Here is a 15,194-nt window from a genome sequence, read left to right on the forward strand (position 1 = left end):
TGAAAAAGATTTTGAAACGTTGGTCGATTTTTGCATACACCTAATGGATTAATAAAGCACCATTTTTTCATTTACAAGAAGACCTGTGAGTGCATCTCGTTTTTCCAATTTTCTTATATATTTGACGCCAGAGATTTAGCACCCAGGCAATATATTTCTATTTCTTCTGTAAGGAGAGTGCCAAGCCTTCACCTTATTATATATATATATATATATATATATATATATATATATATATATATATATATATATATATATATATATTACAAAGCAAAATTTACACCTAAATGTGAAATTATTTTTTGTATAATTTTTAACAAAATTCCCATATGCTAGATATATTGTGTGTATATTCAAATTAATACTATGATTTACTGCTAATCCGATTCCAATTTATGTGATAATATAAATATATATATATATATATATTATAATATTTTCTCTAAACATTTTATCTCGCAATATATCCGCAGAGTATGATAAAAAAAAAATGAAAGAAATATAAGTGGGTAAATGTACATAATTTACGTTTTTAGGTGTCTGTGAACATGCAAACTATAAATGAAATTGCTATTTTCCCTATGTTTGCCTACTATCTTTGCATCCTATGTTTCCAACTAATGTTATGCTAAATTCAATTTAAACAAAAGTAATTTTACATCAATAAGTATGTGGCATTTTAATTCCATAACAACTTGATACAAAATGGTAATAATGACTTATAGTGTGATTTTAACAGTTTATTTGTTTTATTACAGGGCTAAATGTTTTCGTGGGAAAAAAGTTCATGGCGACTATGAGATAAGAGTTGAACAGGTAAAAGCTTTTATGTCACCAATATTTAAATAAAACTATAAAATGTTTAACTGTATAAATGTTCTAATTATGGCTAATTAGACAAATAGGCAAATAGACGAATTAAAAAATATATATACATAGCAATTTATGACATTCAGTTTATACATAAATTCACTGAGTATATCGGATGTTTATTAGCTCTTAATTATCAACTCCTTTGTCTAAATCCTCTTTATGGAGAAATTTATTTTAATTACTAATATTATTTTCTTTTTTAGTTTTGCATAAACTATAGTAAATATATAATGTTTGTTGATGCAGTGCTCTAAATTCTTTAATATTTGTTGATGTGTTTTTCTCCTAAAACTCAATTTAATTGTATTTACATTTTAAAAAAATTAAACTTGAGTGTTTATTGTCCTTATATCATTCAATTACACGTAACAAATAACGACACATGATTGATTCTATACTTACTGTATTTTTTTCCTGATCAATCAACATGGCAGCATTAACCAATGTTTTAGCTCCTCCCATCACATCAGAGTGTGCATGAAACACACTCTGAGATCAGTATACATAAAACTAATCCCTATCTATCAGGCAGTCTGTGTAACTCCACAATCCTTGTAGAAAAAGGGAAGGAAAAATAACACTTAAAGGAATCTCCAGTGCCAGGAAAACAATCCATTTTCCTGGCACTGGAGGGTCCCTCTCCCACCCACCAATCCCCGGTTACTGAAGGGGTGAAAACCCCTTCAGTGACTTACCTGAGGCAGCGACGATGTCCCTCGTCGCTGTCTCCTCCTCCGCGCCGCTCCTCCTCTGCTTTGCGTCGGCTGGTGGGCGAGACTGATCCCGCCCACCGGCCGAGGAGACCTAATGCGTATGCGCGGCAATGCCGTGCATGCGCATTAGCGCTCCCCATAGGAAAGCATTGAAAAATAATTTCAATGCTTTCCTATGGGGAAATGAGCGACGCTGGATGTCCTCACACAGTGTGAGGACATCCAGCGACGCTCTAGCACAGGTTTCCTGTGCTATGAAGGAGGAAGTGACCTCTAGTGACAGCCACTAGAGGTGGAGTTAACCCTGCAAGATAATTATTGCAGTTTATAAAAAACTGCAATAATTACACTTGCAGGGTTAGGAGTAGTGGGAGTTGGCACCCAGACCACTCCAATGGGCAGAAGTGTTCTGGGTGCCTGGAGTGTCCCTTTAACATAGATCCAATGTGATCTTTGGTATATTCAAGGGAGCCCAAATTTTTTTTTCAAGTGCACTTGGAGAAGTGTGAATTCAGACACCAAACACCTGTTGGTATTCAAAATAATCCTCAAAATACGTGCAAATACTCATAGGACAGTAGTAGTAAGGGAGTGGAAGGGTGAAAGGAGCACAAATAAGACATGGGGATGAACGTCATGTACATATAACAGATATGTTCAGAGAAAGCAAAAGAACAGACTGATTTAGGAGAGACAGCTCAGGTGGGGGCTATCTGCTCCCAGAACTAGACATATGTGGTCTTAAGTGTCGTTTTAAGCATTAAGCATTTCCTGAGTCCAAGTTAGCCGATTTTAATATAGGATATCTAATATGACACCAATAAGCTTGAACCTTGGAATCAAAGTAAATTCTATCACACACTGCCATGTTGATTGATCAGAAATCGCTTCCACCGAAATCCCGCGGTTTGTCAGGGTACTTATATCGGCAGACATTTTGTGCTATGATAGAAATTAAAATGTATATTGTCTGAATCATTCTGAACAGAGCAGACTCCATTTTGTTATCTTCAAGCTAACAAAAGACACAAGATTTCCATCCCTTCTGTAAAACTAACCATGTTGCCAGAAGCTAAGGAATGCTTAGTATATACAAACCTGTTGATAAGAGATGAGGACGGGGGATGGACAGACTGTCTAAATGCTAATGGAATATAATCAATTCTAAACCCAGACATTTGTGACAGAGAAGATTAAATAATTTAATTTTACTTTCGATATTGTAGAACGTCCCATTGTAAGTATAGGGGTCATATTTAGTTATAACTGTCATATTAGAAATTATAGCAGAATTTGCCAGACACATAATCTGGACAAAACTTAAAGAACCACTTTGAACTGACAGAAAACTTAAATTATAAATAACCATAAAGATAAGGTAAATGACGTCAAAATAGCCACCAGGAAAAGTTAACTCTTTCCTGGATAGGTATGTTAGTGGGACGAGACTGCCCTCTATAGACCAAATACTTAAATTGCTATCTGGAAGGTAACCACACCTCCAGTTTTCTATTGGTCTATCACCTAGTGAATTTTCCCTTTAAAAAAAAGTTAAGACAAAGGGAAGAGAGAGGTATGCAGAGGAAGCAAAGGAGTGAGCAGTCGGGGGAAAAAGTCAAAGAGTCGGAAGCAGGCTAAGAAAGAAAAGCAGAGTCAGAGCGAGAAAGAAACATTCCTTGACACTTAGCTACCTGAGAATATCTGATGAGAATGTCTACTCAACTGGTAATTATACTGGTTTCATTTAATTAATCTTAATTAATTAAACAATTTCTAATTGCATGATATATGACTGGATAAATCACGATCAGATTTCGATATTTAGAAGTCTTAGTTAAATAAGAAGTACATAGTTATAACCATTCCATTCTGCAGATGGGATTAGAATAATGATGTATTTATATGATTTATCACATGTTAGCATATCGTGATATTTATCCAGGTGTATTGATTTGCTCTAAAATAAGATAAAATATCTGTTTAGGCAAGTTAAATTTCTGCTTATAGAACATGGTAGATTACTCTTATTGGATGGTTCCAGGAAATTACTAATAAACTGATATAAATGTTATTTTATTTAAAATTACATGAGAATAGATCTTAATTACCTAGGAGGTCTAGCCAGCATTGAAAGGGTTATTCTAACTGTTAGCTAAAGTTTTTATGGCCTTATGCTGCAAGCTCCGTGAAAGAAAATTTCTTTGTCTCTGTAAACTACAGTCATAAATCTTGTCTTGACAATTGCGATGTTAGCCAGTGGAATGTATTGACATTTGTATGGTATACTCATGTTATACTGAATATTCATTGATTATTATCACGCATGTTACATATTATTATTATTTAATTTGTCACAATAAATTGTAATATTGGTGTAATTCATGCATATTAATATTGATATAGAAAAGAGTTTTGTATTGAGATTAAATCAGTATCTAAAAATATAAAAATATGGCCAGCGATACATCTGTAACAGATAATACTGAAATAATTGAAGACCTAAGAAAAAATGCTTTAGTCCACATTCATAAACATATGAAAAATTATTCAAGCTATGAGATTTGGTTGAAAGGCATAGAATGGGAAGCTAAACACACCATTCTAAGTGATGAACGCATAATAACATATCTTAAAGAAATTGCTGGACAAAAGAACAAAGAAACGAAAATGGCGTTCATAATACACTCTTGGCCTTTCTTTATGACAGCACTTCTTAAGGTGTTTGATGAAAACAAGGTATTGAGTACCAAATTGGACATGTACAGTGACCATCTGGGCATTCAGGATGGGAAATACCAAGATTTACTTGCTGAGCATAAAACTCGTCAGGCTGATCATGAAAAAGAAATTAAAGCTTTGACGGATAAATATGCACAGGAAATAAGTCAGCTTAAAATGCAATTGGATGAGTATGAAGAGGAGAGCCAGAAATCAGACAGTGAAGTTAGCAGCCATCATTCTGTGCCAAAAAGTTGCACAAAAAGGCAAGAAAAGACTATCTGTAAATCCCCTCCTTGTTATGATTTTCCCACACCAGACCAGGTTTTCATAAAACAGTCTCAAAGTAAAGACGTGAGTAATTCAGAAATATCGCCTGTGAAACAGAATTCTCCATCTCCTGGCATTGCCAAACAATCTTGCCAATCTTGGGCAGAACAGTTTGGAAAGACTGTCCTGGCCAAACTTGAGAGGGAGATTCCAGTTCAAGGTGATAGGAATGAAAACAGACATGGTTCTGTACACTGGCAGAATTCTGATGCTGATCAGAATTGTGACAGTGAACGAGAAGCTCAGAGTGATGGGAGTGAAAGCGATTGCACTGTCCACTCTGAAGGCCATGTGACTGATATGCCATATGCACTGTTGTACGGGTCTAATTCCTCTTCAGCAGGCAGATCGCATAGACGTTTACCCAGACACATGGAAAACAGAAACAGAGATCGTAAATTAACTATGCCTGTTTATGAAACGCCAAAGGTTATTAAATTCCTTAGAGAGACTGTCCCACAATTTTCTAGAGGTTCAGGAAACATATCTGAACATCTAGAAAATTATGATAGAGCAATGAATTCATTGGGCATGTATGATGACATCCATAAGAAATGGTTCATCACGTGGACCTTTGATTCAATGTGCCGTGTTTATCTAGAAAGTCTTCAAGCTATACAGTTAATGTCCTGGTCCAAGATGAAATCTGAAATAATCATGGAATATGGTAAGTATAAAACCATTGCTTCTGCAAAGAAGGCGCTTTATAACTTAAAGTGCCGTCCAGATCAAAGCCCCAGAGAATTTTTTATAATTCTTGAAAATGCATACTCCGTGGCCCAAAGAAAACCCAGGTATGAAAGCACAGACTTCAAAGATCTGTATTTTTATGCCATGCCGGTAAACATACAAATGAATCTCGCAAGAGATTACGATGGTAAGTTACCGTTAGAATGGCTAGTCAGTCAGTGCATGAAATTGTATACTATACACCATGCACATGACGAAAATCAGCCAAAGGTTAAGACACCTGGTGATAAAATGGTGTCAGAGACTAAAATTCAGTTAGGTTTAGAAACCCAACAGAAAAAGAGGACCTATTCCGAGGTTTTGAAAACACCAAAACCTCAGAAACAGGAAAACGCCAGAAGCAATTCTGCAAATTCCTCTGATAACTCTGAAAAATCCAATACCAATGGGAATAAACGTCCCTGGGTTAATAAGAACCAAGGCAATTCCCAATGGAGAAGCAATCCTCAGGGAAATAGGAGATATGGAAACAGAAACAACCAATCTGCTTCCAATAACTCCCAACAGTCTCAACCACCCCAGCCAAATTCTAATGGGCAAAGACAAAACGGCAATAGGGGAAATAATTTGCGTCATCAGGTTGGTCAATTGACAGACCAGATGGGCAAATTAATGGAGGAAATGACAAAGATTAACCAAGTCTTTGCCAATAATCCTTTTTTTAGGGACAGCTCCAATTGCAGAGCCACCTGTGCAACTGCAACAGCAGCAACAAGTGCCACAGCAAATATAGCTACAGTGACTAAACAGGCTAGGTTGTCAATAGATGTAATACCTAACCCTGTTTCCTTTTCAGGTACTAACAGTCAAATAAACAATAGTTGTGTTAGGATACCTATTGCCTACCCCGTCACTTCACTTCCGGGTGAAGGAGGCGCAACATGTTCCTCTGTTTTTTCATTTCAGCCAAAGGCTAAAGTAGCCCCAGCAGCCACTAGTTTCCAGGATCCAGACCTGAAAGGGTTAACTGATGAGATGCCGACCACTAGTTCCCGCTTGACAGTTCAAAATATTCCTAAAAAGGATCCCTTCAACGTTGAAGAAGGCTCGTGTAAAATCGAAGAAGCATCAATCACCTTCAATCATACGTTCAATGAGCAGGAATCACAAGAGTATCACGACCAAAGAGAAAAGGTAAGTCAACACCGAACTGACCTAACTTCTAGGCTTGAAGAAGCTTATGAGATAGGCCAGCCTGAAATCTTTCCAGGATTTCAGGAAAGGCTAGAAGAGCAAATATCTTTAGCTGATGGTTGCTCCAACGATGCTGAGCGACAACAGCTAAAGGAAATCCTTTTGGAATTCCAAGATATTTTTGCCAAAGATTCCTACGACTGTGGGTTAACTAACCTCCACGTAGCCAGAATACAAACTGATCCAAATTTACCACCTGTATTTATCAAACAATATAGACTCCCATTAGCATCATATGATGGTCTACAAGACATCATTCAGAATTTAAAGGAAAGGGGCATTATACGTCCGGTGCACAGTTCGTATAATAATAATCTCGGTCTTGGGGATTCTGAAACCTAATGGACAATGGCGTTTATGCGCTGACTTACGACAGCTAAATAAACACGTCTATATGTCTGGTTGGCCAGTGCCATACATAGACCAATGTTTGGTACAAATGCAGGGATCCAAAATATTCACTGCCATTGACTGTGCGCAGGGATATTGGACTGTACCAGTCCATAATGAAGACCAATACAAATTGGCCTTCACATTTGGAAAGCAGCAGTATACCTGGACCCGTATGCCCTTCGGTTACATAAACTCTGGTCATGAATTCGCTGTGTTCATGCATAAAGCTATGCCTGACGCACTCAAGAGAGGAACGTTATCATATGTCGACGATGTCTTGCTGAAAAGCACTTCCTTTGATAAGCATATCATAGAGATTAGACATATTCTCACTCAGTTAAGAGAGGCAGGGATTAAACTGTCTTTACAAAAGGCTCAATGGTGTCGCACCCATGTCAATTTCCTCGGACATGAGGTAACCTCTGAAGGATTAAATCCACAGAGGAAGAAGGTTGAAGCCGTACTTAAGGCTAAAACACCGTCAAACATCAGGGAATTAAGATCGTTCCTTGGTATGACTAACTACTCCCGTAAGTTTATAGATAACGATGCAGAAATAACGAAACCACTCTTACACCTGATTAAAAAGGAAACTACCTGGAACTGGGGGGAGCCTCAGGACCAAGCGGTAAGTGAACTGAGGAGGAAGCTCACTCAGGCACCCTGTTTAGCATACACAGAGGGGGGTAAACCCTTCTATCTGGAGACAGGATATACCGATTTAAGAAGGCGTTATTGTCGACTGTCTGGGCACTACAACATTTTCGTAGCTATATCCAAGGTGAGAAAATAATTGTAGAAACAGCTCACCAACCTCTACAGTATCTGCAGAGTGAAAGAATTAGAGACGGTAATCTCTCTAACAGTCGGATTACAGCATGGACTCTATCCTTACAGGGATGACCATTAGAAGTCCGTTATAAACACAATAAGAGAAGTCCAGTTGCCCAAGGTTTAGCAGAATTACATGACTGTACTGCTCCATCTCTGGATGATAATGACACCGGAGATGACTTCCTAGAAGAGCCATTGCTATCCCCTTATACAGTTTATGACGAGGAATACTGTCGACCACTACCGTGGGTATACATTTATGGTTGTTCATATCACCACGTCGCTGGTTACTAACGGAAGTTAGTTGCAGGTATCGGAATCGTCTGGATAGGTGACTATCCCAATGTATCTATAGGATACAGTATGGGTCCCAAAAGCAGTCAGATAGACGAACTCTGTGCAGTATATAAGACCATTCAAATGGCAATAGAATATGGTATCAGAGAATTTGTTATCATAACTGATTCCAACTATGTTCGCAACAGTTTCGTCGAATATCTGCCTAGCTGGAAACGTAACCAAATGCTGAAAAGCAATAACAAACCTGTTAAACATGGGGAATTGTTTTGTAAAATCGATGAACTGGTTAAAGGACCACTCTAGGCACCCAGACCACTTCAGCTTAATGAAGTGGTCTGGGTGCCAGGTCCAGCTAGGGTTAACCCATTTGTTTTATAAACATAGCAGTTTCAGAGAAACTGCTATGTTTATAAATTGGTTAAGCCTTCCCCCTAATCCTCTAGTGGCTGTCTCATTGACAGCCGCTAGAGGCGCTTGCGTGATTCTCAATGTGAAAATCACAGTGAGAGCATGCAACCGTCCATAGGAAAGCATTGTAAATGCTTTCCTATGCGACCGGCTGAATGCGCGCGCAGGGAGGAGAGTTCCCCGCCAAGCGCTGGAAAAAGGTAAGTTTTAACCCTTTTCCCCTTTCCAGAGCCGGGCGGGAGGGGGTCCCTGAGGGTGGGGGCACCCTCAGGGCACTCTAGTGCCAGGAAAACAAGTATGTTTTCCTGGCACTAGAGTGGTCCTTTAAGGAAAATGGTTTAACCATATATTGGAAGAAAACCAAAGGCCATTCTAAAATAGAAGGTATTGACAAGGATGGTAATGACTTAGCCGATTCACTGGCAAAACAAGCAGCTATCAGTGGTGAAACCCTAAACATTGATGATCTTATGGGTTCAATTCATGTTGAAGCCATAACTAGACGACAGGCTAGAGATAATGCCGACTTACATGTCGTGCAATGGAGTCAAGAAGCTCCTAGTGAGGACCTGATTACCAGTCAGAAGAACGATCCTGTCATAGGCATATTCTATAAACATATAGGAGACCCTACTGCCAATCCCATCACAGATGAGGATTGCAAAAATAATGAAGATTTACGAATCTTGATGAGATATAAAGTCCAATTTAGTATCATGGATGGCTTGCTGATCAGAACTTCTAAACATGGTATTCAACAATGGGTAGTCCCAACTGTATACCGAGGGTTAATGCTCCAACACGCACATGATGCACCTACATCTGGGCATCGTGGTGATCAGATCACATATGAGATATTGCGTGATTATGCATATTGGCCACACATGTTAAGAGATGTTAAGACATACTGTCAGGGTTGCTTGATTTGTCCGCAATATCAACCCCATGGTCCAACCCATCGTGCACCACTTCAAAAGAGGGGGGTGTCATTACCCTGGTCTGATATTCAAATTGACTTTATAGGTCCTGTAACAAGATCTTCAAGAGGTAACAAATACATGTTAACCGTTACATGTATGTACACAAAGTGTTTGCCTTGAAAAGAGAACACAAGTACTGTGTGCGCCACTTTGTTGATTAACCATGTCTTTTCCAGGTTCGGTTTGCCTCAAAGAATTGAGTCAGACAGAGGTAGTCATTTTACCAGCAAAGTAATGGCTAAGATGTGGAAAATGCTAGGTGTTAAACGAAAGCTACATATTGCATACCGCGCTGCGTCTAGCGGGGGGGGTAGAGCGATATAACCAGTCTATCGTTAATATTCTGAAGAAGTATGTTAAGGAGTCTGGTAAGGACTGGGACATTAAATTGCCCCTAGTTTTAATGGCGATTAGAGCTACACCTAGCACTGCTACCAAATTGTCACCTTTTGAATTGATGACAGGAAGAAAGATGGTTTTACCACAGCATTTACTATATCGTACTTCGGATCATAACTTGATCAATGCTGCCACTACGCATCAGTATATCGAAGATTTGCGCAAGCATTTACAGCATGCGTTTGCTTTTGCCCAAAAGAATCTAGAAAAAGCAGCGACAGGGGTTAAGACCTATTACGATTTAAAAACCACGAAAAAGGAATATGAGATCACAGATCAAGTCTATCTGTATAACTTTGCGTGAAATCAAGTCAAGGAAAATACATTTTTACCTTCTTGGAAAGGGTCACATGTCATTATTGACAAAATTTCCCCAGTAGCGTACAAGATAAAAATTCCTAAGGATGGTGATTTTATTGAAAAGTGGGTTCACATTAACCAGTTGCGTGCTTGTCTTCCTAAATCTCAATTAAGGATTATAGGTGTGGATTCGGACGCAGAAGGGTGAACGACTAACCTGGATGAATGCTTGATTCACGTGATATCGTATGATGTGAAATGTTGTGATGTGCCATGATCTCATGTACGTTCATGCCATTAACCATTTCCTTGCCATCCAATAACTACATTTTTAAGCAGGTTACTAGCTTGTTTAACTGCTATAGGCATACTGCTGAGGAGTCAGTAATAAATGTAGTGAGGGATGAAGTTATAAAAATAGAATTAGAGAGAATACATATGTTGATGAATAGTAATAATGTGTTGTCCTAGGCCAAGTGATGTCACACTGTTATAAGTTTGTATGCTTAACAAACCTTGAATCATTAGTAGATAAGTCTGAAACGAGTTCCTGATCCATGACTGTCGAAAGATGTCCAAGAAGGATGTGGCGTGTTTCTTGATCATACTGCTCCTATGCCAAGAGCTACGGACCGACCCGATCGCAGAGATGGGACCATCCTCCGACATCCTGATTCAAGAGACACCAGGGTTCATCTTGACAGAGAAGAGGATCCTTACCCGACATGTGTTCGTCAGCTTGGACCCCAAAATTTCCATCGAGAAGGCGTACAACATTTCATCGATGCAGCTTCCTGAGTTACAGACTTGGTACCAGATGCACCTCCAAAGAGCACAGGACCGTGTGCGAAACATCTTGGAGCAAGCCCGGAAACCATTTGTATCCAGTTCTATTTCGATGAGCAACCGACCCAAAAGGTTCCTCACCGCTATAATTGTTGCATTAGTTTGTGCCACTGTCGGTGCAGTTGTCGCAACTGGAATGTCTGCAGCCAACTCTATTACTGTCCAAAAGCTGGATATGGAAATCTATGCACTAAAGCAACACATTAACGATACTCATCAGGTGATAAAACAGCAAAGAACACTTCTCCAAGACGTGTTAACTATTGTGCAAGACACAGTTGTTACAACAAATTTGCATTCAGAGTTAATTGCCAAATCCACTGAATTGCACCAAAGTCATGACTTATTTAAGCGTGAACTTCTATTTCTGCATGACCCAATATTGTTCCACACACTTGCTTTTCTTGACGAAGTGCAAACTGGAATGATCGAATTGGCAGGGGGACGCATACCTCTGTATTTTGTATCCAAGGATATTGTTCATGCGATGCTTGCCAATGTGGATAGAGAAACAATTGAGCCTATGCAATTAAATCTGGCCTTTGAGATGGGGAGCGCTATACCTCTCTTAATTGACCCGGAACGTATGGAGATTTGCTTTTTATTGGCTATACCATATGTAACTCCCAAAAACATTTTTCTAATGAACACAATTTACAACGTCGGTACATGGAAAGAAAATATCCATGTAAAAGTCCAAACCCCAGATGTTTTGGCTTTTCAACTGTGGATACCAGATTGGTATTCAATACCCATTTTGAATGACTGTGAAAAATTCAAAGACAATAATTTCCAATGTGATGGAAAACCTTTTGTGTATGATTCTACCAATGCTTTGTGTGGGATCGAGTACCTTAAACATGGCTCTGAAACATGTCAAGTAACTATGTCAAAAACTGACAGTAATGCGTTAGTATACGCTATCTTAGTAAAAGATAAATGGACCAGGTGACTAATAAAGTAATGGCTTACCAGCACCTGTCTCACTGATCAAGGTACCCCACGACTCTCGTATCACCATCGGTGACGTTACGCTTTACCCAGTGTACACTGACGTCATCGAAAGTGCTATCGAGATGGTAGATCCCTTCCAGAATCTAGATATCCCTCTAGATCATAATCTAAAGTTCTTGCTGGACCATAAGCCCAACCACACTATCCAAATGTCAATCAGGAACGATAACATTTCTGTGGACACATTTAAATACTCTGAGCTAGATACGGACCTTATTGCTCGTGTTGACTGGTTCATCCATGTTAAGATTGTTATTGGGTGTGCTATGATAATAATGATATTATGGTTGATTGTACTAATTGTCAAGTTCAAATCTCTTACAGGTACAAAAATATACAAAAATGTTCATTCCACGCACGGGCCTACGTTATAAATGATGCGACTGCACAATATGTCTGGTAACTTCCGTAGTGCTTATTCATAAGCTAAATTATTTTTTTTGCTATGAAATGCACTAAAGGGGGGTTATGTCAGGGTATTTATATCAGCAGACATTTTGTGCTATGATAGAAATTAAAATGTATATTGTCTGAATCATTCTGAACAGAGCAGACTCCATTTTGTTATCTTCAAGCTAACAAAAGACACAAGATTTCTATCCCTTCTGTAAAACTAACCACTTTGCCAGAAGCTAAGGAATGCTTAGTATATACAAACCTGTTGATAAGAGATGAGAACGGGGGATGGACAGACTGTCTAAATGCTAATGGAATATAATCAATTCTAAACCCAGACATTTGTGACAGAGAAGATTAAATAATTTAATTTAACTTTTGATATTGTATAACGTCCCATTGTAAGTTTAGGGGTCATATTTAGTTATAACTGTCATATTAGAAATTATAGCAGAATTTGCCAGACACATAGTCTGGACAAAACTTAAAGAAACACTTTGAACTGACAGAAAACTTAAATTATAAATAACCATAAAGATAAGGTAAATGACGTAAAAATAGCCACCAGGAAAAGCTAACTCTTTCCTGTATAGGCATGTTTAGTGGGACGAGACTGCCCTCTATAGACCAAATACTTAAATTGCTATCTGGAAGGTAACCACACCTCCAGTTTTCTATTGGTCTATCACCTAGTGAATTTTCCCTTTAAAAAAGACACAGGGAAGAGAGAGGTATGCAGAGGAAGCAAAGGAGTGAGCAGTCGGGGGTAAAAGTCAAAGAGTCGGAAGCAGGCTAAGAAAGAAAAGCAGAGTCAGAGCGAGAAAGAAACATTCCTTGACACTTAGCTACCTGAGAATATCTGATGAGAATGTCTACTCAACTGGTAATTATACTGGTTTCATTTAATTAATCTTAATTAATTAAACATTTTCTAATTGCATGATATATGACTGGATAAATCACGATCAGATTTCGATATTTAGAAATCTTAGTTAAATAAGAAGTACATAGTTATAACCATTCCATTCTGCAGATGGAATTAGAATAATGATGTATTTATATGATTTATCACATGTTAGCATATCGTGATATTTATCCAGGTGTATTGATTTGCTCTAAAATAAGATAAAATATCTGTTTAGGCAAGTTAAATTTCTGCTTATAGAACATGGTAGATTACTCGTATTGGATGGTTCCAGGAAATGACTAATGAGCTGATATAAATGTTATTTTATTTAAAATTACATGAGAATAGATCTTAATTACCTAGGAGGTCTAGCCAGCATTGAAAGGGTTATTCTAACTGTTAGCTAAAGTTTTTATGGCCTTATGCTGCAATACTAAATAGTATATTTGGGGTGTTCACTTCATATCTGAGAGTCAAATCGAAGCGTAACTTTGATTTGAATTTACTTAATCGGTCACTTGTAATATTGTTTCATACCTACAACACTTGTTACACAGATCTAAGTGATAGAAAACAGATTGTTATTTTCTACACTAGAAACTACCAGATAACAAGCTGCTATATTTAAACCAGTTATCAATAGCTAAGAGGTACTTAAACAATATTGTAATTCTGGGGCAATACCCTCACAAGTCAAACTGAGAGGCCAGTTTATAGGGAACACTGTTGCCTGGATCCAATTTTAAAACAATTTCCATATGTCCTTTGCAGACTTTACATGCTGGAAAAAACACAGATGCCAACTGCTTTGGCTTTCTGCAGTGTGCATACTGGCAAGGAGGGCAGGGTTGAGGAGTGGGTGGAAGATGATGTGGAGGATAATGAGGTCCTAGACCCCACATGGAATCAAGGTCATGCAAGTGACAGTGCAGTTTGGAGGAAGAGGCGCTGGTCGCACAGAGGCACCAGCACAGCGAAAGATTTAATGATCCATTTGTAGTTTCACAGTGAGGTGGGCAGTCCGGTGACCAGGACCCAGACACTGTCTGGGTGGCGGTCGGAAGACCGGAACCCAGTATGCCTGATATTGAAGAGTCACAGTGTGGAATGGATTAGCAGAGTCTGGTGCAGGGTAACCGCACGCCTCCTGGTGTTGAGCACCAGCGTTTCTGCGGCCACATACCAGGTCCCTGATGCAGCTTCAGTAAAAAGAGTACTGGATACCAGAAGCCATCACCAGACTGATCAGCAACTTGGAATGTGATATTTGCTGTGCGCGCTTTTGGCATTCTCACCCTGCTGCTGCTCGCCTGTCTGCACTGCAGTGTAACTTCGGACTTCCCGTTCACCGCCTCATGAGACTGTGCGAGCAGCAGTAGGCGATAGTGGAGTTTCAGCTGCAGCACGCACGGGTCAGTGGCTCTGCACCAGACTTCCCTCCAATTGATCAGAGTTAAAGGATTTCAAGTGGACTCATTACAATTACAGGGCCTCTAAAGAGTCCTGTATTGATATTTGTCGTCACTACCTGCCCGTGTTGGGAGTGGGTAATTTGCGCGACTGCTGCCTTCCTTGCATGTGGTAGCAGTTTCTCATGGTTCCTGTACAGAATGGAACCCTGATTCCCTGTTCCCTGTGGTCACCATGTCAGGCGCAGAAACTGGCATTGAAAGTTGATATGGATGACATCCGAATGCAAAGTCGCCGTCACAGGGATGTGCGATTGGCCCGAGGTTCTCTAGAGTCAACAAAGTGCCTGCGCAACTATAATGTAAACAGCTACTCTGCGGAACAGAGTTGTCTTTTTTTATATGTCCCAATATTTTGTGGACTACCACA

General features: G+C 39.1%; 1 protein-coding gene across 1 annotated transcript in view; it reads left to right on the forward strand.

The window, feature by feature from the left end:
- SYN2 (synapsin II) overlaps positions 1-15,194 on the forward strand; it is a 341,342-nt gene that overhangs the window by 104,683 nt on the left and 221,465 nt on the right. The window contains exon 3 of the mRNA XM_063426936.1: positions 759-816. Coding sequence (XP_063283006.1) covers positions 759-816 — 58 coding nt within the window. The remainder of the gene's footprint in view (positions 1-758; positions 817-15,194) is intronic.

This window comes from Pelobates fuscus, chromosome 7 (genome assembly GCF_036172605.1).
Source record: "Pelobates fuscus isolate aPelFus1 chromosome 7, aPelFus1.pri, whole genome shotgun sequence".
Lineage (NCBI taxonomy): Eukaryota > Metazoa > Chordata > Amphibia > Anura > Pelobatidae > Pelobates > Pelobates fuscus.